The sequence below is a fragment of the Chiloscyllium punctatum genome, chromosome 32 (genome assembly GCF_047496795.1).
Source record: "Chiloscyllium punctatum isolate Juve2018m chromosome 32, sChiPun1.3, whole genome shotgun sequence".
Taxonomy (NCBI): Eukaryota; Metazoa; Chordata; class Chondrichthyes; order Orectolobiformes; family Hemiscylliidae; genus Chiloscyllium; species Chiloscyllium punctatum.
The window spans coordinates 44,868,749-44,894,327 of record NC_092770.1 but is presented as its reverse complement, the minus strand read 5'-3'; the positions used below and the strand labels follow the sequence as shown (position 1 = coordinate 44,894,327).

The 25,579-nt window shown below is 42.1% G+C and overlaps 2 protein-coding genes across 3 annotated transcripts in view; both read right to left on the bottom strand.

Moving 5' to 3' along the window:
• LOC140458131 (uncharacterized) overlaps nucleotides 1-10,611 on the bottom strand; it is a 118,627-nt gene extending 108,016 nt beyond the window's left edge. Inside the window, 1 exon segment of the mRNA XM_072552241.1 lies at nucleotides 10,227-10,611. Coding sequence (XP_072408342.1) covers nucleotides 10,227-10,348 — 122 coding nt within the window. The 5' untranslated portion in view covers nucleotides 10,349-10,611.
• Nucleotides 10,612-20,127: 9,516 nt separating this feature from the next.
• Nucleotides 20,128-25,579, bottom strand: part of LOC140458130 (cystine/glutamate transporter-like) — a 76,255-nt gene continuing 70,803 nt past the window's right edge. The window contains exon 11 of one of the 2 annotated variants that reach the window (XM_072552240.1): nucleotides 20,128-21,606. In XM_072552240.1, coding sequence (XP_072408341.1) covers nucleotides 21,577-21,606 — 30 coding nt within the window. In that variant the 3' untranslated portion in view covers nucleotides 20,128-21,576. The remainder of the gene's footprint in view (nucleotides 21,607-25,579) is intronic. The other variant, XM_072552239.1, reaches the window with a different exon arrangement.

Sequence of the window (25,579 nt, the reverse complement as noted above, 5' to 3'; positions counted from 1 at the left end):
AATCCCCATCCCCAATTGTTGTTTGTTCTTTCTCTAAGATTACCCATATATCTTAAACTTACTTTATAACTCATTCTAGGTATTTGATACATTTCTATGCAAGTTTGTCTAAATTCAAAATTCTGCTTTGAGACCTCTTATAACGACAGCTCTTCCATAATTTTATACATTTTTTACTTGTTCTTTCCAGAAATTCCAAATAATAATCAGTACCCTCTGATCTCTCATCTTTCTGCAAAACCTTCTGAATCCTAACCACAACGTCTAGCCAACAGTCTGTTTGTCATATATGCTTATCTGCTTCGAAACAGTTTCAACTGTAACTTCAACTCTGCTCTTCGCTCTCGCTTTTGCGACATAACAGTCTTTAGGTGTTCTTGGCCTTGTCTGGCCCTTCTGGTGTCGGAGTCGGTTTGACGTGTGATGCGTGGATCCACATGGGCCATTCTTCCATCCTCACTGCAGTGTGCATCACCAACAGTACTCAGTACAACCCTTCCCACCTGAATCCTGAACAGTTCTTTTGGCGGAACGAATTCACGAACCCATAGTCTCCTGGCTGATAAATGTGGCAGCTTTCCTCTGTGGTTTCCTTTTGGGCTTCAACTGCCTGTGAAAGGAAGGCTTTCAGAGACTTAGTTAATGCCATACAATAGTTGAATAGGGCTTCATCCATGCGGTGGATGTTTATTTGCTTGGTGGTAAGAGGACCACTTATTGGCAGTTTAATTGCTCTACCCATTATTCTCTCATGGAGGGACAGTCCCTTTACCCTGTTAGGACTTGATCTCATTAACATAAGTGTGATAAGTAATGTCCCTGGCCATCTCAAGCCAGTTTCCCCAAATAAGTCAGTTACATTTTTAAAAATATTCTATTGTGCATTTCTACTGCTCCAGTTGACTAGGAATGATATGGGAATGACAGGTGATGCTTGCTCTGTCGTCCTTGAAGCAGTTCCTTAACTATTTGTCCTGTAAAATGCGGTCCATTTCCGCTTGATATTTGTTCTGGCACTCCGAAATGGGGTGCAAAGTCTGGCAGCCAGATCTTGGCCTCTACGATGACATCATTCATTCAGGTAGGATAAGCTTCCATTCACCTGGAGAATGCATCCAAAATAATGGATACATAACTAAAACCTACACATTTAGGCGTTTAAATAAAGTCCATTTGCAGATAGACAAAGGGCCTTATGGTTGGGCTGTGAAGCAGGCTTAACACTGGGGGTTTTTCCCACATTAAACATCTGACATACCATACATCTGGCACTTATTTCTCTGCTATGGTCGCGAAGCTTGGTGCTTACCAGGATTGTTGTACAATAATATTCAGCAGCCCCTCCCACCTTGCCTCTGTGTAAAATGGTGGCACACGCGGGCAGGCCAGGGTAACAAGGCAAAGGGTGCTATCACACAGCCATCATGGGAGATCCAGAAGCCATTCAGTTGTCAGTGATGTTCTGCAGTCTGCCAGGCAGATTGTTCTGCAGTGCTGGGTTCGGATTGAAAATTGATAATTTCCTCAAGGGATGGGGCAGAATTCTTAGGGGCAGTAAGGGCAACACATAAATGTACCATTGTCCTAGGCCATTGTGCGGTTGCTGCCTTGGCTGAAAGATCATCGTGACAGTTTCCTAAGTATAGATCATTACAGGGATTAGTGGGAGCTGACCTTTATCTGGGATTGCCAATTTCATTCCTGCTATTGCGACTGATGCAAAAGAGGAAAGGGATTGGAGAGACTTGAAGTACACTACATTCTCCTGCAACTTATTTGGATACTCTCGGGACCAATGGCCATATTGGCCACAATTAAAACAAAATCTTGACTTGCCTCTTCCCCCAACCTGACCACATCCCTTGCCTCTGTCCACATTGATCCAGTGCGGTCTGTGGGGTGATCTAGCTCCATCAGCTACAAAGATCCAATCAGATCTTTCCTTTTTTTTCTATCTTGAGCTGTAATTATTAATGTCAATGTTGTAGAATACTCAAGATTTAATGCAGACACTTAGTTTCCTGTCCTATAAAGATGGTACAGAACATTTATTTCATACATGTTGCAACCCATTTACAACAGCACTTATAAGGGCGGGCATGCTCAAATCTCCATCAATACCCAAATATCGTTCAACGTAACTTCCACATCCTCATCAGTTTTCTCAGATTTTAGAACATTTCACTGGAGTTGTGTTCAAACAGGGTTGCATTTCCAAATATCCAATTTTCACAAAATACATTTTACAATGAGGAAATTGTAGCGCTACATGAATATTTTTCATCAGTATTCACACTGGAAAATGACAATGTTGCCGGGGAGAATACTGAGATACAGGCTACTATACTAGATGGGATTGAGTTTCACAAGGAGGTGGTGTTAGCAATTCTGGAAAGTGTGAAAATACACAAGTCCCCTGGGCTGGATGAAATTTATCCAAGGATTCTCTGGGATGCTAGGGATGAGATTGCAAAACCTTTGGCTTTGATGTTTATGTTGTCATTGTCTGCAGGAATATTGTCAGAAGACGGGAGGATAACAAATGTTGCCCCCTTGTTCAAGAAGGGGAGTAGAGACAACCCTGGTAATTATAGACCAGTAAGCCTTGTTTTGGTTGTGGGTAAAGTGTTGGAAAAGGTTATAACAGATAGGATTTATAATCATCTAGAAGGGAATAAGTTGATATGGTATAATCAATACAGTTTTATGAAGGGTAGGTCATACCTCACAAACCTTCTATTGCGTTCTTTGAGATGGTGACCAAACAAGTGGATGAGGGAAAAGTGGTTGATGTGGTGTATACGGTTTTCAGTAAGGCATTTGATAAGGTTTCCCACAATAGGCTATTGCACAAAATACAGAGGCATGGGATTGATGGTGATTTGGTAGTTTGCATCAGGAATTGGCTAGCTGAAAGAAGACAGCTTCTTTCAGGGTGGTAGTTGATGGGAAGTGTTTATCCTGGAGTTCAGTTACTGCAATTGTTTTGGGGCCACTGCTGTTTGTCATTTTTACAAATGACCTGGATGAGGGCGTAGAAGGATGGGTTAGTAAATTCGCAGATGACACTAAGGTTGATGGAATTGTGGACAGTGCTGAAGAATGTTGCAGTTAGAGGGACATAGATAAGCTGCAGAGCTGGGCTGAGAGGTGGCAAATGGACTTGAATGCTGATAAGTGTGAGGCGATTCACTTTGGAGAGAGCAACAGGAATAGAGAGTACTGGGCTAATTGTAAGATTCTTGGTAGTGTAAATAAGCAGAGAGATCTCGGTGTCCATGTACATAGATCCCTGACAGTTGCCACCCAGGTTGACAGGGTTGTTAAGAAGGCATATGGTGTGTTAGCTTTTATTGGTAGAGGGATTGAGTTTCGGAGCCAGAAGGTCATGCTGCAGCTGTACAAAACTCTCATGCGGCTGCACTTGGAGTATTGCATACAGTTCTGGTCACCGTATTATAGGAAGGATGTGGAAGCTTTGGAAAGGGTTCAGATGTGATTTACTAGGATGTTGCCTGGTATGGAGGGAAGGTCTTATGAAGACAGGCTGAGGGACTTGAAGCTGTTTTCATTAGAGAGAAGAAGGTTGAGAGGTGACGTAATTGAGACAAAGTAATCAGAAGGTTAGATAGAGTGGACAGTGAGAGTCTTTTTCCTCAGATGGTGATGGCTAGAACAAGGGGACATAGCTTCAAATTGAGGGGTGATAGATATAGGACAAATGTCAGTTAGTTTCTTTACTCAGAGTAGGAGGAGCATGGAACATACTGTTTACAACAGCAGTCGACTGGCCAACCTTAGAGCATTTAAGTGGTCATTGGATAAACATACAGATGTAAATGGAATGGTGTAGGTTAGATATGCTTCAGATTGGTTTCACAGGTCAGCACAACGTCAAAGGCCGAAGGGGCTGTATTGCACTGTAATGTTCTATGTTCTATTACCTTACATATTAAAACAGTATTTGGCCAGAAAATGAAATTCCACATATGAGAAATTCCAATTCCAAGAGGTAAATTTTTACAAAGCATTCCAACGCAATTTTTAAAAATCAAGTTCCAGGCAGAACACTAGACTAATTGTTCCTCTAAAGGACATTACATTAACCATGCATGTTCCAAACTGACACAGGCACAGACTACATTTTCAAATCACCACGGATTTCCAAAATGCAAACTAAATTCAACAATCCTGGATCTAGAGTTCCAGGGAATGAAAATACAAATATTACACTCAACCATTTAACTACCAATGAATGAAAGTATATCCAAAACAGACCATCAGCTGTTAACTCTTACTTCAGTGAACACAGTGTCTTTCTCTCTCTCTCCGTTTCCTTTTCCTTTCTGTTTTTCTCAAAGTTTCTGCCAATTGTTTTATGCTATCACAATTAAATGTGCCAACAGGTAGAAATGGCTTCTAAGGTCCTTGGTGTCCGTTTGACTCATTTGTCGACAAAGTTTTTGTTTCAGATTCAGGTCCACAATGGATATACATGTATGCTAAAGTGTTCCCTTCTAAGGATGTGCCTCATGAGAGATGTTGATTCCCATTCTTTTGAGTGCTGTGTCTCACACTCTGACACACACACACACACTTTAATGTCTATATTACAATTTACTAAGCTGCCCAATCTCTTCTCAGATAACTGTCAGCTGGGGTCTCTGACTTCTTCATCCCAGATTTTCGTCAGCTGGGGTCCCTGATGCCTCTAGCAAACTTTTCTAAGACCTTAGAATAACATTCACTGACATCACACATCCAAATCAGTCATATCGTCACTTCTAATCAGCTTCCCTCAGTGCTGGAACACAGGTCACAACTGTTCCTCGCCAGTAACCAAACCAAAGGGATCGAAGTTGCTCCCTTTTGTAGGCTGCGGCTGATTTGTTTACCAGTGAGGCGTGATCCCCAGACCTGTGCCTTAAGCCAAAAAGAGTTAGCCATCGCTGTGGGACCTCCAAAAATTGTCGAACGAACACTTAGTCAGATGATAGCATTCTTGTTACACACACACAGTGCCTTTATAACTGCAATACAAGGGACTCAAGGGACAAAAGTCACCCTTGCCTAAGGAGTCTGCCTTTTAGCGGTTACAATCATATTTTTACACACAATTCCATGTCAATCATATATCGGCTTCTTCTTATTCTGCTTTGGCTACGCCTTATTTAAGAGGAGGTCTTTTGCCTTAGACTCCCGCCTCAGAAGTTAACTGTGGTTCACAGTTTCCTCTTTGCTTAAAATGGAGAAAGTTGTGATTTGCTACATATCTAACTGCTCAAAACCTAGCTTTTATATGGAATGATTTGTGGTCAGTGCTTCTCCACATATATCTTGTTTTGAACCTGTCTGTCTTGGTTAAATTGGATTGGTTTTATTTTAACCCCTTCCAACACTAACTTCTTGAACTCGAAGTGTACCTCAGAGTCATAGAGATGTACAGCACAGACGTAGATCCTTTGGTCCAACTCGTCCATGCCGACCAGATATCCCAACCTAATCTAGTCCCACCTGCTTGAAGACTTGGTGATAGTGTTGGCTCAATTACAACACTGTGCCTCATTTAAAAGGTCATGGAGACTCTGGAGACTTGATATCAAAGAAAAGTTGCAAAGACATCACTTAGACGTTTCAATTTTCATTTCAAATATTCGGACATACACGCAGAATTGCATATGCTGCGCCAAATAAGTAGCGTAGCCTTTTTTGGAAACAAGCAGAAAAAGTAGAAGGAAAACACAACATAAATTTGTGTCAGCGACTTGTCCTATACTCAATCGTCTATGGTACCCTGTCCTGTTTGCAGCCAAAACTTCTGCAAATTGGCCTTAGCAACTGAACCACATACCTCAGAGGGTGAACATAGTCATCTTTGTCTTGAATTATGAACAAGAAAGAGGAGACTGTAGCAGAAAAAAAATGCATCACTGAGAATATGCTACACTAAGATGTCATCTTCCATTTGGAGTTACAGACAATTGCGCTCATCTCGTCAATTCATTCACGGGATGTGGCATGCTTGCTTGGATAACATTTATTGTTCATTTCTAACTGCCCTTGAACAGGTAAAGGTAGAGCAGTCTTCTTGACCTACTGCAGTCCTCGGAGTGTAGACACACCTTCAGTGCTGTCAGGAGGTAATTGCAAGGCCTTGACCCAATGACAGAGAAGGGCTCTGCTACAGTTTCAAATCAGGATGGTGTAAGGCTTGGAGGAAATATGAAGATGATGTTGATTCCATATATCTGCTCCCTTTATCTTTCTAGGTGGTAAAGGTGTGGGTTTCGAGAAGCTATAAAAATTAAGCTGGCACTTTGGGAGCAAAGACATTTATAAGCACATTAATAAAATGTAGGGAAAATGTCCATATTAAAGAAGAAGTGCTGGATGTCTTGAAATGCATAAATGTGGATACATTCCCAGTACCTAGAAGTCTGTGGGAAGGTAAGGAAGTAATTGCTGGGCCTCTCACTGAGATATTTGTATCATCGATAGTCACAGGTGAGGTAGTGGAAGACTGGAGGTTGGCTAACGTGCTGCCACTGTTAAGAAAGGTGGTAAGGACAAGCCAGGGAACTACAGACCGGTGAGCCTGACCTCGGTGGTGGGCAAGTTGTTGGAGCGAATGCTGAGAGACAGGATGTACAGGTATTTGGAAAGGCAAGGACTGACTAAGGATAGTCAACATGGGTTTGTATGTGAGAAATCGTGTCTCACAAACTTGACTGAGTTTTTTGTAGAAGTAACAAAGAGGATTGATGAGGGCAGAATGGTGGATGTGATCTATATGGACTTCAGTAAGGCATTGGACAAGGTTCCCCGTGGGAGTCTGGTGAACAAGGTTAGATGTCATGGAATACAGGGAGAACTAGTCATTTGGATACAGAACTGGCTCAAAAGGAGGCCAGTGACGAGTGGAGTGCCACAAGGATCGGTGCTGGGTCCACTACTTTTTGTCATTTACATAAATGATTTGGATGTGAGCATAAGAGGTATAGTTAGTAAGTTTGCAGATGACACCAAAATTGGAGGTGTAGTGGACAGCGAAGAAGGTTATCTCGGATTACAATGGGATCTGGACCAGATGGACCAATGGGCTGAGAAGTGGCAGATAGAGTTTAACGGAGATAAATATGAGGTGTTGCATTTTGAGAAAGCAAATATTAGCAGGACTTGTACACTTAATGTAAGGTCTTCGGGAGTCTTGCTGAACAAAGAGACCTTGGAGTGCAGTTCATAGCTTCTTGAAAGTGGAGTCACAGGTAGATAGGATAGTGAAGGCGGCGTTTGGATGCTTTCCTTTATTTGTCAGAGTATTAAATATAGCAGTTGGGAGGTCATGTCGCGGCTGTACAGGACATTGGTTAGGCCACTGTTGGCATATTGCATGCAAGTCTTGTCTCCTTCCTTTCAGAAAGATGTTGTGAAACTTGAAAGAAGTCAGAAAAAGATTTACAAGGATGTTGCCAGGGTTGGAGGATTTGAGCTTTAGGGAGAGGTTGACTAGGCTAGGGCTGTTTTCCCTGGAGCGTTGGAGGCTGAGGGGTAACCTTATAGAGGTTTACAAAATCATGAGGGGCATGGATAGGATAAATAGACAACGTCTTTTCCCTGGGGTCGGGGAGTCCAGAACTAGAGGCATAGGTTTAGGGTGTGAGAGGAAAGATATAAAAGAGACCTAAGGGGCAACTTTTTCACGCAGAGTGTCTGGAATGAGCTGCCAAAGGAAGTAGTGGAGGCTGGGACAATTGCAACATTTAAGAGGCATTTGGATGGGTATATGAATAGGAAGGGTTTGGAGGGATATGGGCCGGGTGCTGGCAGGTGGGACTAGATTGGGTTGGTATATCTGGTTGGCGTGGACGGGTTGGACTGAAGGGTCTATTTCCATGCTGTACATCTCTGTGACTCTATCACTCTAATTGACAACTGTACTCTTATGCAATTAACAAATGATTCTGTACATTTTTAAAAGATATCTTCAGTCATTTAAAAAACGAAGATTGCGTACAGGTGGTGAATTAACAGTGAAGTAAAATGCTCAGTTCTGTCACAAACTCCCTTTCCATTATACTATTCAAACTATATCTACCTACCAAAATTGAGAAAATAGCAAGGAGAACACTGTCCAACTGCATTTTTTTTGAGAAAATCAACAAGTATAACATCTACAAAGTAGTGGAAAATCAAAAAAGGCAGGAATTTTCACACAGATCATTTATTGCACCCAATGTGAAAACTCTGCCCATAGCAACTTACTGTGTGTGGGTGCTGTGGCCTACCTGATCGATTCAGAGGGTAGATTCAGACAGTTTGGTAAGACTGGAATTATAGTAGAGCCAAAATCTTTTCATTTGTTGCTATATGGCATCATCGTATCCTACCATTGCAAAGGTATGAAATCTATTGGCATCTCACAACCCTCTTTGCAGCCTCACATATCAAATCTCAAGGAGAATCATAGAATCCCTGCATTATGGAAACAGGCCATTCGGCCCATTTAGTCGACCTGGACCCTCTGAAACGCATTTCACTCAGACTCACCCCACTACCCTAACCCTCTAACCTTGCATTTTCCATGGCTAACCTACCTAACTTGCACATCCCCAGACAGTATAGGCAATTAGTGTGGCCAATCCACCTAAATGTGCAAATCTTTGGACTGTGGGAGGAAACCGGAGCACCTGGAGGAAACCCATGCGGACATGGGGAGAATATGCAAACTCCACACAGATAGCCACCCAAGGTTGGAATCGAATCCAGGTCCCTTGTGCTGTGAGGCAGCAGTGCTAAGCACTGAGTCACTGTGGTGCCCGTGAGAATGAAGAATAATAATAATTTAACTGATCAGAAAAGATGGGAAAATACAGGATGGCACTGAATTTTAACCAAGGCTTAAGAGTCACAGAGCTGTACAAACTGGAAACAGACGCTTTGGTCCAACTCATCCATGCCAACCAGATACCTTACATTAATAGAATCCCACTTGCCAGCATTTGGCCCATGTCCTTCTAAATCTTTCCTATTCATATAACCGTTCAGATGCCTTATAACTGTTGCAACTGTACCAGCCTCTACCACTGCCTCTGGCAGCTCATTCCATACAAGCACCACCTTCTGTGTGAGGAAATTGTACCTTACATCCCTTTAAATCTTTCGCTTCTCACTCCAAACCTAGAGGGTATAGGTTTACACTTTCCAACCCCAGGGAAAAGAACTTGGCTATTCACCCTATCCATGCCCCTGATGATTTTATAAATCTCTACAAGATCACCCCTCAGACTTCAACGCTCCAGGGAAAATAGCCCCCGTCTATTCAGCGTCTCCCTGTAGCTCAAACCCTCCAACCCTGGCAAAATCCTGGTCAATCTTCTCCAAACCATTTCAAGTTTCACAACTTCCTTCCTATTGCAGGGAGACCAGAACTGTGTGCAGTATTCTCAAAGTGACCTAACCAATGTACTGTACAGTGGCAACATGACCTTCCAACTCCTATACTCAATATAGGTAAGCATATCAAACATCTTCTTCACTATTTCATCAACCTGTGACTCTACTTTCAAGGAACCATGAATCTGCACCCCAAGGTCTCTTTGTTCAGCAACACTCCCCTGGATCTTACCATTAACTGTATAAGTCCTGCCTGATTTGCCTTTCCAAAATGCAACACCTCACATTTATCTAAATTAAACTCCATCCGTCAGCCTACTGGCCCAAGGTCCCCTAGTACTTTGAGGTAACCTTCTGCCCTATCCATAGCACCAATTTTGGTGTCACCTGAAAACTTACTCCCCAAAACTCGTACTTAACACAACAATCCAAAATGTTACAAAAGGTAAGTGGAAAATAAACAGGATATGGAAAGGACAGGACGTTTTAAACAGCAGATTACTGGAGTTTTTAGAGATAGCAGACGAAGTTATTTTTGCAGCTTCAAAATAAATCAGTTATTTAAAACACTTATGTCCATTGGGAACCCAGAGGAATTTCACTGCTGGATTCCAAGACCTCACGTTCCTATTTATATATTTTTTAAAAACACTAACGATCAAGAGCAGGTCTCCATGAACTCATCACAGAGAAACAACGGTGTGGCAGCAATGAGTACAAGTTGGCCGACAAAATCTGATTGTGTGTAACTGCAGTTCCAGCATTCGTCAGCTAGTGTCTGTGCTGCAAGTTGTTGATTCGAACACAGTTCCGCACTAATCCTTTGTACTCACGTTTCCAGTTGGACACGGACCTCACTGCAATCCAGTTCTGCAAAGATCAGCAATTTATTATTAGCTCCTAATGACTGGAATACTCTGCCCAAGCTGCACAAAAGTACGACCTTTGCACCCATCTCACAAATCGCTTTTTTTTCATCGGCTCCCCCTTTTGCAGTGAAATTGTTTTATGTTTCTGATAAACTAACCCAAGGCCATCAGTTAATGCTGTTTTTTCACATTAAAGTCAGAAGGCCTTGCACGCAATCTGTATGCTGTTAGTCCCACTCCATTTCCGCTTTAAACTTCTCAGTTCGCTCGGCCCCTGGATCTTGCCGAGAGATTTACACATTTGGTTCTTTTGAAATTAACTTGATAAACAAAACTTCTGATTAACAGTTGCCCCATGTTGTCTTACCTACCTTTCCGATCCCTCGGGCAATGTATCCATAAACGATGAACTGTGACCTGACAGGACTGAAACTTCCAGCCAATCAAACCGCTCTGTTCCACTGTAACAATTCTGGGGATCTCTCTGGTGTCACTAGAGTCGAGGAGCTGGCCTTGGAGATGTGTGTCAGAGGCTCTCACAATCCCTGAGTGGCTAAAGTATTCGGTAATTACCGGGTCATTTACATTTCTAATAGGCAATTCTTCTCTGGGAACTCTCGACTTAGATTCAGTAGCTTCAGAGAGTTTTGCTATCATGAGCCCAACTGTTAGCTAGGAAGGTTACAGTGTTAAAATCCTGGACAACTGTAAACAAATGGAGAAAGTGAGGACTGCAGATGCTGTAGATCAGAGTCGAAAAGTATGGCGCTGGAAAAGCATAGCAGGTCAGGCAGCTTCCGAGGAGCAGGAGAATCGATGTTTTGGACATGCTTTTCAATAACTGTAAAGAAATAATTATCAAATCTTCTGGGTACACCGAACAAACCCCTCCTCACACCCTTCCTCATACCTACCGCCATAGTCACTGACATCCCCAGTGTGAAGAGCTGACTGATTTATCCCTACCACCTCCCACACAGACACTCAACATGTCCACAGAAACCCAAATACCCCTACCCCTGCCATGGATACTTAACCAGCTGGCTGCCCAACTGCCTGTCCACCTGTGTATATTATACACAATACACACTTTTAACATAGCAACACGACGGCTGGAGGAAGAGCGCCTCATCTTTCGCCTAGGAACCCTCCAATCACAAGGGATGAACTCAAGATTTCTCCAGTTTCCTCATTTCCCCTCCCCCCACCTTGTCTCAGTCCCAACCCTCGAACTCAGCACCACCTTCCTAACCTGCAATCTTCTTCCTGACCTCTCCGCCCCCGCCCCCACCCCCAACCCCCACTCCGGCCTATCACCCTCACCTAAACCTCCTTCCACCTATCGCATTTCCAACGCCCCTCCCCCAAGTCCCTCCTCCCTACCTTTTATCTTAGCCTGCTTGGCACACTCTCCTCATTCCTGAAGAAGGGCTCATGCCCAAAATGTCGATTCTCCTGCTCCTTGGATGCTGCCTGACCTGCTGCGCTTTTCCAGCAACACATTTTCAGCTCTGATCTTCAGCATCTGCAGTCCTCACTTTCTCCACACACTTTTAACACAAAAGTATGAAACGTATTTATTAGCCAGGAAACATAAACCATATTCCAGCCTTAGTGACTTGCTCTAGTTCTTCTCAATAACTTTATTGGTTTGCCCCTTTTATGAGATAAGTAAGGGAATACATAGCTATAGACAAGACCTTTGGAACTGCCATAATTGGTTTCCTTACTTTATTGGAGGAAGGTAACTATTGAAAGTAATTATTTTGTCATGTCTCCCTTTGAGTTAATTTTTAAAAATCTCCAATAGCTTGACTCTCTTTGGCACTAATTGAGGAATTGTCTTTTAAAAGTTGTTCACAGGATGTGAGCATTGCTGGCTAGATCAGCATTTATTGTCTGTCTCTAATTGCTCAAAAAGCAGTTAACAGTGAACGACATTGTTGTGGGTCTGGAATTACAGACCAGATAAGGATGGCACATTTCCTTCCCTAAAGGACCTCAGTTACAATTTTACATTAGTGATTACATGGTCACCATTGGTTAGCTGCTTATTTTATATGTTTGATGAATTCAAATTTCAACATCTGTCTCTGCCAACATGCTCCCACTGGACAACGCTATCCCCTGGTTATCAAGATCCAAATTGAGACTCAAGACAATGTGGACCTTGGGAGGGTCCTTTCATCGAGGACAGGAATTAATGAGGAAATTGAACATCGGCTCTAATATGCTAGTGTGGCCTTTGGCCATTGAAGAGCTGAGTATTTGATGACACGAATCTTGAATCTAGCATAAAACTCATGGCTGAAGACATAGATATATAGCAGACATCTGAGGTTCCTAGAGAAATATCATCAGTATTACTTCTGCAAAAATTTACAAATCCTATGGCAGTATAGTTGCTCCAGTGTCAACGTTCTCTCTCAGGTCAACAGCAAGTCTCTAGTTCTGATCAGTCAGGTGTGTTGGGTGGGCCACATCATCTGTGTGCCTGAAACAGCCATCCAAAACAAACTTTCTTCTCTGAGCTTTGTTGTAGCAAACAGTTACCAGAAGTGCAGAGGAAATGCTTCAAAGGTGACCTCAGAGTTTCCATAAGAATTGCAAATCAACATCAACAAATAGAATCGCTTGCCTAAAGACACCTGAACTGGGGAAAAAGCACCTGTTAAAGGTGCCATCTAGCTCAAACATCTCCAATAGCCAAGTACAAAGAGCATGCAAAGACTTGTGCATTCCATGTACTTGCCTCTTCAAATGTCACCTTTCTCACTTGTGGCAGGGTGTGCACTTCCACACTGGACTGTTTAGTCACCTCGGGACTCAGAACTCTGGAGTGGAATAAAGTCCTACAAAGAGGAAAAGGGCATTGTAGATGTTGGCAGAGACATTCTGAAGTTTCCATCCAACAGTAACTACCTTGTTGCTTGGGTTGACCTCGCACTGCAATGCACTGACTTTGTGCTTGAGCATGTAGTGCACCACCTAGTGACGGAATTGGTGATAACTACAGCCAGGAATGTGTGTACTCACACTACAGCTTTTCCTTCCATTGGCCACCATTGTGAGGTAGTTAAACATCTTATGGTTCTTGGTATTTAGAAGTGATGAAGGTTGTAACGATTGCATCCACCTCCTCCCAGTCAGCTTTCACCACCGTAGTAAGTGGCATCCAGCTGAGTTGTTGTTTACAGAGAGTGGAGGGGGAAAGAACAGCTAGGAGAGCACTTGAGAAATGTGCGGCTTGAAGGTTTGAAAAATGAACAAGGTGGAGTTGTGTTTTATTGTAAGTTCTTGCAGCTGGCAGACGGTTCTTCTGGGATCTTCTTTGGGTAGATTTGCTGCCAGCAACTTGTCTTATAAGCCTAGACTACAGGGCCTACCAGTATTAAGTTGTGAAGGACTAAGCACTAATAAATCTTTGGTACAAGAGAAATGTGCTTGAGTAACAAGCGGTAGTTTATTATGTAATAGTAAGAAAACAGGGTACATTAACTTAAGATGGGTTAACTACATTAACACTAGATAGGAAACATTGTTATCTCTTAAGAGGTAGTAACCAGGTCTGTTCTACATGGCTATAGATTGTAGAATTGACTAACAACCAGCAAAAAAGCTAGAACAACTGGTTGAGCCGAAGGGCCTGTTTCCGCACTGTAGGGAATTTAATCTAATCTAATCTAAAAAAAACTGACTAGCTCTGTCCAGAGATAGTAATTCGTATATCAGTGGACAGAGCTATTCCAAAGCTTCCAAGATACCCTTACATGTCAAATGCCTTATGAAACAAACACCAGCCGGACCTCAAGGGGAGAGGAAGGAAAATATTAGTGAGAAACTGAGAAAAGAGAAAATGAGTATTGTGCACTGAGGTAAGCTGAGAAGTCTACCTGTGTCATATTGTGATACTAAATGGCCAGCATTTAACAACACTAAATCCCAATTTCATATCCAAAGCAAAAATGAAGAAGCATTCCATAAATTCTGCTGCAACATTCTGCTCTGTCAGTAATAGTTAACAAAATTGTGATTTGGCCTCTCTGAATTCTCAATGCTGCTATTGGCCATCAGTCTACATTGCGGTTTGTTTCTGAGTTGTCATCATTTTGAGGATGCACACAATTTTGAAGCTGTGATATTCCCGTATTGAAACAAATGAGTCCCTCTTCCTGTCAATTCACAGCTCCTCCATCACCATCATGAACACAAGCACACTTACGTGTTTCTGAATTACATGTATACAACTATTGGAAGTGTTTTAATTTTGAAGTGGTTCATAATGTCAGGTTTATGTGATGAACACTTTTGTATCCCAAAATATCCTGGGAATTACTTGTACATACCAGTCTTGAATTGACTCAAAGATGCGAGGAAACATCTTAGTAATATACAGTTTTATTTTGTGAAAATGCAAAATTAACATTCCAGTTTGCCTGTATGAATCTTTATTGACCACTTTGTTGGCACTTTCTAGCTTGTGACAACAAACTTAAGTAGTTATTCTAACATTTGCTGATATCTGCCATACATATCAAGCTTAAACATATACAGTAAGGCCTATTTCAAACAAAATAAGACACTTTAAAAATGGTTTCCCAGATTTAGAGATTTATAAATACTCCCAGTACCACTTGAAAGCGAGTTTTGAAAAATGACACAGCAAATCATTAAGTGGTTTGTAGAGGTGAGAGAACTTTAGATGCCTGGGACACTGGGACATGTTTTGGATGTGACCTGAAGAGGTCAGGCATGATGCAATTTGCTATTGCTATTGGAGTAAGTTTAAACTAACTCAGAGGTGTATGAACAGGAGGTCACATTCTCGAGGAATACACGATTCATAGAGACAGATAGTATTGGAATAAGAAATAGTAATTTACTAGATTGAGTCAGGGTAAGACTGAATACCATAAGATCTAAGTTAGGATTATTATGCATGTATGTGAAAGAATGGAATATTTTAAGTAAGAGTGGTGAGGTTTATATCTGCAGTTGAAGATAGCTATGTGGAAATAGAGACAAGGCACAAAGAGCACAGAACTGAGAATTAAATGGCCTAGATAGAAGATATTCAGGAAATAGGGAAATAAAGAAAGGTGCAAAGGTAGCAGTATTAAGATGACAGTGCTGTAGAGGGAGGATATCTTTGAGTGGTCATAGACAGAATATATTTCATTAGAGCAAAGAAAAAATGTAGGTACCTTATATTAATGTAAGTATTCTACTATCTGCCAAATATGAGAAAAGTATAGTTGTACAAATTTGGGAGGACATTACAAAAGTATAATAGTTATAGAGTAATTGTAATGGGAAACATTAGCTGTGCTATTATAGACTGGGCTGGTGTTTATGTAACTGGCAGAGAGGGGCATGAGTTTAATAAATCCATTCAGGAAAATTTCTACATTGGTATATTTCAGATCAAATCATCAGCAGGGGAACATTTAGGGGCAGTGATCACAGCTTCATAAGGTTCAGATTGGCTTTGAACTGAGCAAGAAGCAATCCAGAGTAAAATTAATTCATTGGGGGAGTACCAACTTCAATGAAGTAAGAATGGATCCCGTCTAAGTTAATGAGAATTAAAGAGCAGCTGGTAAAATTGTAACTAAACAATTTTTTTAAACAGAAGATAATTCAGGTACATTTGAGATACATTTTCCTGATGAGTGAATATAGGATAAAAGATTCGGAGTTCCCTGAATGATTAAAACGATGTAGAGTAAGGTGAATTAGATTATGGTGTGTATAACATATCTCGGGTGGATGATGCAATTGGGAACCAGGCTGCATATATTAAAGATTCTGATAGGAAATGAAAAATACAGAAGCAAAAAAATCAATTATAGGAAAAATCTTGAAATGAAAATTGCACAAAAAAGCTTTCTATAGACATTTAAATAGCAAAAGGCAGAATGGGATCAGAATGTGTTTGCATGCAGAAGTTGAGAACTCCATTTCCCAGCAGGCCTAGCTGCCCAATGTTGACTCAGCCCACTGATTTTTTTTAAACAATTAAAAGACCATCCAGGTCATTGGAAGTGTGCGGTAAACTGGGAGTCATGGGAGTCTATGGGCCTATGTTCCATTGGTTCCAAATCTGGTTAGCAATGATTTTGGTGAAAAATAACAGAAGCTAAACATAATTAAGAAAACACAAGAAGTTATATGAACCAGGAGACTTTGCCTGAGAGACTAAGCAATTGAAGACAGTTGGTCAAGGAATCAAAGGAACTGCTGCAGGCCATGGCGTATGGTAATCAATTTATGAGAATCCTGTGGAGTTGAGAAGCAACTGAAGGTTAGCCATTTGATTAGTTAACAGCAGGCCATCCTGCCCAAATTGTGGCAGCTGTTCCACCTCAAGACAAGTAATTGCTTTGAGTCATCTCGTGAGCCACTGAAGTGGGAATGAATTCATCCTTGACACTTTCACCAGGAGGGTTTGGTGTGGAAATTCTAGCATCTCGTTACATCTGACTCATGGACATGAAAGAACAGCATTTTTATTGCTGAAAGAAGATACAATTTTGTCAAGGCCTTTCATCTTGCACTCATCAGGATAATTTGCAAGGATTTCAGTTCAAGGGGAAGGCCAATGTTTATACTGAATGAGAGTGTTGACTGTTTGGCAATGAACTCCTGTCTGGTAGAGGGGATGCTATGGAGAATGCACTGGTTAAATATGATTGACAGTTAATTGTAAGGCTTTGATTAATTTTTTGAACTGATTGTCAGTGTAATTAAACATTATTCACCAAATGTTTGCCAATTGTGCTATCATATACAATGTTGGATAATGTGTTACAGGATTCCATATCCAGGCTGTTTGTGTACAGTCATTTCCTTGTTGTGAACAATCAAAGGGGTAAACTGTTTAATATGATGTATTAGTGTTTGAGATGTATTACCTTTGTACCTGGTACAGCATTGGCACCAAAATTCATATCACATTACTCAATTCTGTAATAGACAGAATGTCTGATTGACTTGACATCAGCATCTTGTTTGTGGTAAATGCGGTTGTCTTACATCTACTGTGGCAGCTCAGTCTGGGTTCTGTCAGAGTCATTCAGCTCCTGAACCTTATTATAATCTTGGTTCAAACATGAATAGAAGTGTTGAATTCCAGAGGTGAGGTTTGATTGACTGACCTTGGTATCATGGCTGCATTTGATTAACTGTCTCATCAAAGAGCTTTGTTAAAACTGGTGTCAAAGGGTACTGGGGGAAAGCTCTTCACTGACTGGAGTTGTTCCTGGCACAAAGGAAGATGGTTGAAATTATTGGAAATGGTTCATCTCAGTTCCAGGACAATTCTACAGGAGTTTCTCAGGATAGTGTACTAGGCCCAACCAACTTCAGCTGCTTCATCAATGACCTTCCCTTCATTATAAAGGTCAGAAGTGGGGATGTTCACCAATGATTGTGCAATGTTCAGCACCATTTATGACTCCTCAGCCACTTTAGCACCCCATGCTAAAACGCAACAAGATCTGGACAGTACCCAGGCCTGGGCTGACACTTAAGTCTTAATAAACATGGAACACACATCAGAAATATCTATCTTGTTATAGGGCTGCAGCAAGAAAAAGGCCCTTCAGCCCATCGTGAGTGTTCATCATCAAAACCTTTAGTCTGTTTTCCAAAACTTGGCCTGTTGCCTTTTATGCCATAGCATAGCAAGTAATCATTCAAACACTGAAATGTTGTGATGATTCCTGCCTCTATCACACTTTCAGGCAGTAATTTCCAGATATCCATCACCCATCTGGTGCAAAAATCCCTTCTTAACCTTTTCCCTTGACTTTAAATCAATGCCCCTTAGTTTTGGACCCTCTAATAGATAGGCAGGAATATCATCATTTCCAATAAAAGAGAACTGAAGAATTATCCCTTAATATTCAGTGGCATAATCATCTCTGGATTCTCTGCTATCAAAATCCTGCAAGTTACCATTGACCAAAAAACTGAACTGGGCAAAAGTGAGGACTGCAGGTGCTGGAAATCAGAGTCAAGATTAGAGTGCTGCTGGAAAGGCAGAACCTGTCAGGCAGCATCTGAGGAGCAGGAAAATCGCCGTTTCGGGTAAAAGCACTTCATCAGGACTGAAGGCAGAGAGCCTCCAGGGTGGAGAGATAAATGGGAGGGGGGTGGGGCTGAGGGCTTTTGCCCGAAACATTGATTTTCCTGCTCCTCGGATACTGCCTGACAGGTTGTGCTTTTCCAACAGCACTTTAATCTTGACTCTGATTTCCAGCATCTGCAGTCCTCGCTTTTGCCTAGTTGATTTTAACCTTATTTCAAATCCTCTTGCAAGGATGCCTACCTTGAAGTTCTCCTCCTTTCTCCATAAGAATCCGTGAGTGTCTTTCTCTTCAACCCCCAGGTCATCTTCTCTGACTCTTTGCTACCTTTTCCCCAGCCCCACTCCCCTCCCCTCCCATTTATCTCTCCACCCTGGAGGCTCCCTGCCTTCAGTCCTGATGAAAGGCTTTTTCCCGAAACATCGATTTTCCTCGGATGCTGCATCTTTTCCAGCAGCACTCTAATCTTGACAAAAAACTGAACTGGTCTAACCAGATAAATACAATGGTTACAAGAACAGGTCAAATGCTAGGAATTCTGCAGTGAATAATTCACCTTCCAACTTCCCAAAACCTGTCCATCCTTTACAAGGCACAAGTCAGGATTTTGTTGGAATACTCACCATTTTTTTTGGATTCATGCAGTTCTGAAGAAAGTTAACACCATCAGGTGTCAAGATTGGCACCACATCCGCAGACATTCAGTCCCTTTAAGATTTGTAGTTCAGGTTGAGGTTCTGGATGGAGGCCTGCTCACTGAGCTGGAAAGGCCACATTCAGACGTTTCGTCATCATACTTGGTAACATCTTCAGTGAGCCTTCGGTTGAAGCATTGCTGATGATTCCTGCTTTCTATTTATACATTTGAGTTTCTTAGGGTTGGTGATGTCATTTCCTGTGGTGACTGCCAGACTACTCAGACCCCTTGGCATCATGGTAGCCCACAAACCCACCAACACATTAAAACAGCAGCTAATGAACTTGAAAGATCCTATACAGACAACAAGCATAACTAATGTCATTTACAAAATACCATGCAAGGACTGTAACAAACACTACATTGGACAAACAGGAAAAAAACTAGCTACCAGAATACATGAACATCAACTACCCACAAAACGGCATGACCCTCTTTCACTAATATCCTTACATACAGACGAGGAAAGACACCACTTCGACTAGGACAACACATCCATCCTAGGACAAGCCAACAGAGACACCTAGAAGCACGGCATTCCAACCAGAACTCTATCAACAAACACATTGACTTGGACCTGATTTACCACTCCCTGAGATAAAGAACAGGAAATGACATCACAATAGGAAATGACATCTCCAACCCAAACACATAAATAGAAAGCAGGAATCATCAACAGTACCCATGTGGGCGGCATGGTGGCACAGTGGTTAGCACTGCTGCCTCCCAGCGCTAGAGACCCGGGTTCAATTCCCACCTCAGGCGACTGACTGTGTGGAGTTTGCACATTCTCCCCGTGTCTGCATGGGTTTCCTCCGGGTGCTCTGGTTTCCTCCCACAGTCCAAACGTGTGCAGGTTAGGTGAATTGGCCATTCTAAATTGCCCGTAGTGTTAGGTGAAGCGGTAAATGTAGGTGAAGGGGTAAATGTAGGGGAATGGGTCTGGGTGGGTTGCGCTTCGGCGGGTCGGTGTGGACTTGTTGGGCCAAAGGGCCTGTTTCCACACTGTAAGTAATCTAATTTTAAAAAAATACTTCATCCGGAGGCTCACTGTAGATGGTACCTAGTATGGTGACAAAACATTTGAACATGAACCTTCCAGCTCAGCGAACAAACCTACATACAGATTCAGTCCCTCCACTACAAATCCTCAGCAGCAGCAGCAATGTCCACCATCAACAAGAGACACTGCAGAAATTCACCAAGATCCCTTAGAGATCAACTTGCAAAACTATAACTACTTCAATGCAAAAGGACAAGAGCAGCAAATACAAAACACTACTGCTGCAATTTTCCTTTCAAGCCACCCACCATCCTGACTTGCAAATATAGTGCTCTTCCTTCAGTATTGCTAAGTTGAAATCCTGGAATTCCCTCTGTAACAGCATGGCAGTTGTACCTGTATCAAATGAACTGCAGGAGTTCAAGAAAGCAGCTTGCTATTATCTTCTCAAGAACAACTAGATGGGCAATAAATACTGGCCCAGTCAATGAAGCCCACATCCCATTAATGAATAAAAACAAGTATGCAGTATACCTATATCAACTCAACAAATACGTGCCAGCCATTTGCTTAGCTATCTCTCAGGGTAATGCCTTACCCAATCAGAGTGAACCTACCTGGTTTAAAACTGACAGATAGTGTCATCACAGCTGTTAATCAATCAGCATTTCCTTCTCACACATATAGAAGTTAGTTTCCCCTTAAATTAGTCCTCTTCTCAATTGTCTTCATAATTACAAGATGAAAGCCTCAACAAAACATGGCTGTTTACAGCAATACAAAAGCGTTATTACACAGTGAATAATTTGGATCTGGGATACATTGCCTGAGAGTCTGGTAGAGGAACGTTCTGGTGGAGGAAAATTCAATTGAGGAATTGAGATTGAGAGCAAATTGGATAGTTATTTGAAAATATTTGCAGGCTTCCAGGGAAATTGCAGGGAGTGGAACGAGGAGCGTTGCTATTGCAGAGGGTTGGCATGGATATAATGGAAAGAATGGTCTCTTCTGCTGTACTTAATTTATGTTTCAGTATAAATTGGAGCCTCAATTTTTGGGCCACCAAATGTTTTTAATCAGTTAATCAGTTTGCATATGTACCAACAATCATTGCATTTCACAGTAATCCATTCTGCATGAAAATATTAAGAAAACCGACAACTACTATTTCCTTCTCTTTTTGATGTGTATACTTTTCTTTATTTAATACTTTCTCCCCAGTTTGTTGCTATGTAATAATAAGTCCTCCATCTCTGACAACTAAGCCTAATTTACTTAGCAACCAACTTCCTGTTGTGTAATTCAAGCAATTAGTCACAAAAGAATTGAGCTAGCGAAGTTAACACAGAATTATTTAATGTAACAGAATTAGCAAGAGTGCTTTTCTCACATAATGATCATATCCCAGCCCTCAGATGGCATGCTTTGTTGAGGGTCTCTTGCAGTGATAAACGTGCAGAAAGATTTGAGTGCTCTCGGTTACTGATTCTCAGAAAGTCACAATCTCCTGTTGAACCACTTCCATTAAAATCTGCAGTTTGAGAGTGAAAATATCTGAAAAGCAAGTAGATACAGTTTACTATTGAAGAACTAGAACCTGTAAAAGTCAAATGATTAAAGCATATTGAAAGATAATTTCATCAAATAAACATATCAGGATGTTGAAGTTAATGATGGTTCTTTCCATTAAGTGGAGTATCAATGAGCCCAATTGCTTCTTTAATTGATAATCTGATAGATTGTGGATGTGTGGTAGTGTAATGATTTGGAGTCATAGAGGTGTACAGCACGGAAACAGACCCTTTGGTCCAACCCGTCCATGCCGACTTGATATCCCAACCCAACTAGACCCACCTACCAGCACCCAGCCCATATCCCTTCAAACTCTTCCTATTCATATACCCATCCAAATGTCTTTTAAATGTTGCAATTGTACCAGCCTCCACCACTTTCTCTGGCAGCTCATTCCATACACGTACCACCCTCTGCATGAAAATGTTGCCCCTTAGGTCTCTTTTATATCTTTCCCCTCTCACCTTAAACCTATGCCCTCTAGTTCTGGTCTCCCTGACCCCAGGAAAAAGATTTTGTCTATTTATCCTATCCATGCCCCTCATGATTTTGTAAATCTCTAGAAGGTCACCCCTCAGCCTCCAACGCTCCAGGGAAAACAGCTCTAGCCCATTCAACCTCTCCCTATAGCTCAAATCCTCCAACCCTGGCAACATCCTTGTAAATCTTTCCAGAACCCTTTCAAGTTTCACAACATCTTTCCGATAGGAAGGAGACCAGAATTGCATGCAATATTCCAACAGTGGTCTAACCAATGTCCTGTACAGCCACAACATGACCTCCTAACTCCTGTACTTAATACTCTGACTGATAAAGGAAAGCATACCAAACTATCCTATCTATCTGCAACTCCACTCTCAAGGAGCTATGAACCTGCACTCCAAGGTGTTCAGCACCACTCCCTAGGACCTTACCATTAAGTATATAAGTTCTGATAAGATTTGCTTTCTCAAAATGCAGCACCTCACATTTATCTAAATTAAACTCCATCTGCTGGTTCTCAGCCAATAGCCCATCTGATCTGAGGTAACCTTCTTTGATGTCCACTACACCTCCAAGTTTGGTGTCATCTGCAAACTTACTCAGCATTCCTCTTGTGCTCACACCCAAATCATTTATATAAATGACGAAAAGTAGAGAACCTAGCACCGATCCTTGTGGCACTCCACTGGTCACAGGCCTCCAGTCTGAAAAACAACCCTCCACCACCACCCTCTGTCTCCTACCTTTCAACCAGTTCTGTATCCAAATGGCTAGTTCTCCCTGTATTCCATGAGATCTAACCTTGCTAATCAGTCTCCCATGGGGAACCTTGTTGAACGCCTTACTGAAGTCCATATAGATCACATCTACCGCTCTGCCCTCATCAATCCTTTTTGTTACTTCTTCAAAAACTTCTATCAAGTTTGTGAGACATGATTTCCCATGTACAAAGCCATGTTGACCATCCCTAATCAGTCCTTGCCTTTCCAAATACATGTACATCCTGTCCCTCAGGATTCCCTCCAACAACTTGCCCACCACTGACATCAGGCTCATTGGTCTATAGTTCCCTGGCTTGTCCTTACCACCCTTCTTAAACAGTGGCAGCACACTAGCCAACCTCCAGTCTTCCGGCACCTCATCTGTGACTATCGATGATGCAAATATCTCAGCAAGAGGCCCAGCATTCACTTCCCTAGCTTCCCACAGAGTTCTCGGGTACACCTGATCAGGTCCTGGGGATTTATCCACTCGTATGCATTTCAAGACATCCAGCACTTCCCCTTCTGTAATCTGAGCATTTTTCATGATATCACCATCTATTTCCCTACATTCTATATTCCATGTCCTTTTCCATCATAAATACTGATGCAAAATACTCATTTAGTGTCTCCCCTATTTTCTGTGGCTCCACACAGAGGTCGCCTTACTAATCGTTGAGGGGCGCTACTCTCCCCCTAATTACCCTTTTGTCCTTAATGTATTTGTAAGTAAACATCCTTTGGATTCTCCTTAATTCTGTTTGCCTTTTTGCCCTCCTGATTTCCCTCTTAAGTACACTCCTACTGCCTTTATACTCTTCTAAGGATTCACTTGATCTACCTTGTCTATACCTGACATATTTAGATTTAGATTACTTAGTGTGGAAACAGGCCCTTCAGCCCAACAAGTCCATGCCAACCCTCCGAAGAGCAACCCACCCAGACCCATTCCCCTACATTTGCCACTTCACCTACCACTATGGGCAATTTAGCATGGCCAATTCACCTAACCTGCACATTTTTGGACTGCGGGAGGAAACCGGAGCACCCGGAGAAAACCCACGCAGACACGGGGAGAATGTGCAAACTCCACACAGACAGTTGCCTGAGGCGGGAATTGAACCCGGGTCTCTGGCGCTGTGAGACAGCAGTACTAACCACTGTGCCGCCATATGCTTCCTTCTTTTTCTTAACCAAACCCTCAATTTCTTTAGTCATCCAGCATTCCCTATACCTACGAGCCTTCCCTTTCACCCTGACAGGAATATACCTTCTCTGGATTCTTGTTATCTCATTTCTGAAGGCTTCCCATTTTCCAGCCATCCCTTTACCTGCGAACGTTTGCCCCAATCTGATTTTGAAAGTTCTTGCCTAATACCGTCAAAATTAGCCTTTCTCCAATGTAGAACTTCAACTTTTAGATCTGGTCAATCCTTTTCCATCATTTTAAATCTAATAGAATTATGGTCGCTGGCCCCAAAGTGCTCCCACATTGACACTTCAGTCACTGCCATGCCTTGTTTCCCAAGAGTCGGTCAAGTTTTGCATCTTCTCTCGTAGGTCCATCCACTTACTGGATCAGAAAAATTTCTTGTACACACTTAACAAATTCTTCTCCATTTAAACCCGTAACACTATGGCAGTCCCAGTCTATGTTTGGAAAGTTAAAATTCCCTACCATAACCACCCTATTATTCTTACAGATAGCTGAGATCTCCTTACAAATTTGTTTCTCAATTTCCCTCTGACTATTAGGGGGTCTATAATACAATCCCAATAAGGTGATCATCCCTTTCTTATTTCTCAGTTCCACCCAAATAGCCTCCCTGGATTTATTTACAGGAATATCCTCCCTCAGCACATCTGTACTGCTATCCCTTATCAAAAACGCAACTCCCCCTCCTCTCTTGCCTCCCTTTTTATCCTTCCTATAGCATTTGTATCCTGGAACATTAAGCTGCCAGTCCTGCCCATCCCTGAGCCATGTTTCTGTAATTGCTATGATATCCCAGTCCCATATTCCTAACCATGCCCTGAGTTCATCTGCCTTCCCTGTTAGGCCCCTTGCATTGAAATAAATGCAGTTTAATTTATTTGTCCTACCTTGTCCCTGCCTGCCCTGACTGTTTGACTTGTTTCTATTCTCAACTGTACCAGTCTCAGATTGATCTCTTTCCTCACTATCTCCCTGGGTCCCACCCTCCACCTTACTAGTTGAAATCCTCCCAAGCAGTTCTAGCAAATCTCCCTGCCAGTTTATTAGTCCCCTTCCAATTTAGGTGCAATCCGTCCTTCTTGTACAGGTCACTTCTACCCAAAAAGAGATTTCATTGATCCAAAAATGTGAGTCCTTCTCCGATACACCAGCTCCTCAGCCATGCATTCATCTGCTCCATCCTCCTATTCCTGCCCTCACTAGCTCAAGCACCAGGAGTAATTCAGATATTACTACTCTCGAGGACCTCCTTTTTAAATTCCTGCCTAACTCTCTGTAATCTCCCATCAGAATCTCAACCTTTTCCCTTCCTATGTCATTGGTTCCATTGTATACAATGACCTCCTGCTGGCCCCTCTCCCCCATGAGAATATTCTGCACCTCTCTGAGATATCCTTGATCCTGGCACCAGGGAAGCAACACACCATTCTGATTTTTCGCTGCTGGCCACAGAAATGTCTGTCTGTATCTCGGACTAGAGAGTCCCCTAACACAG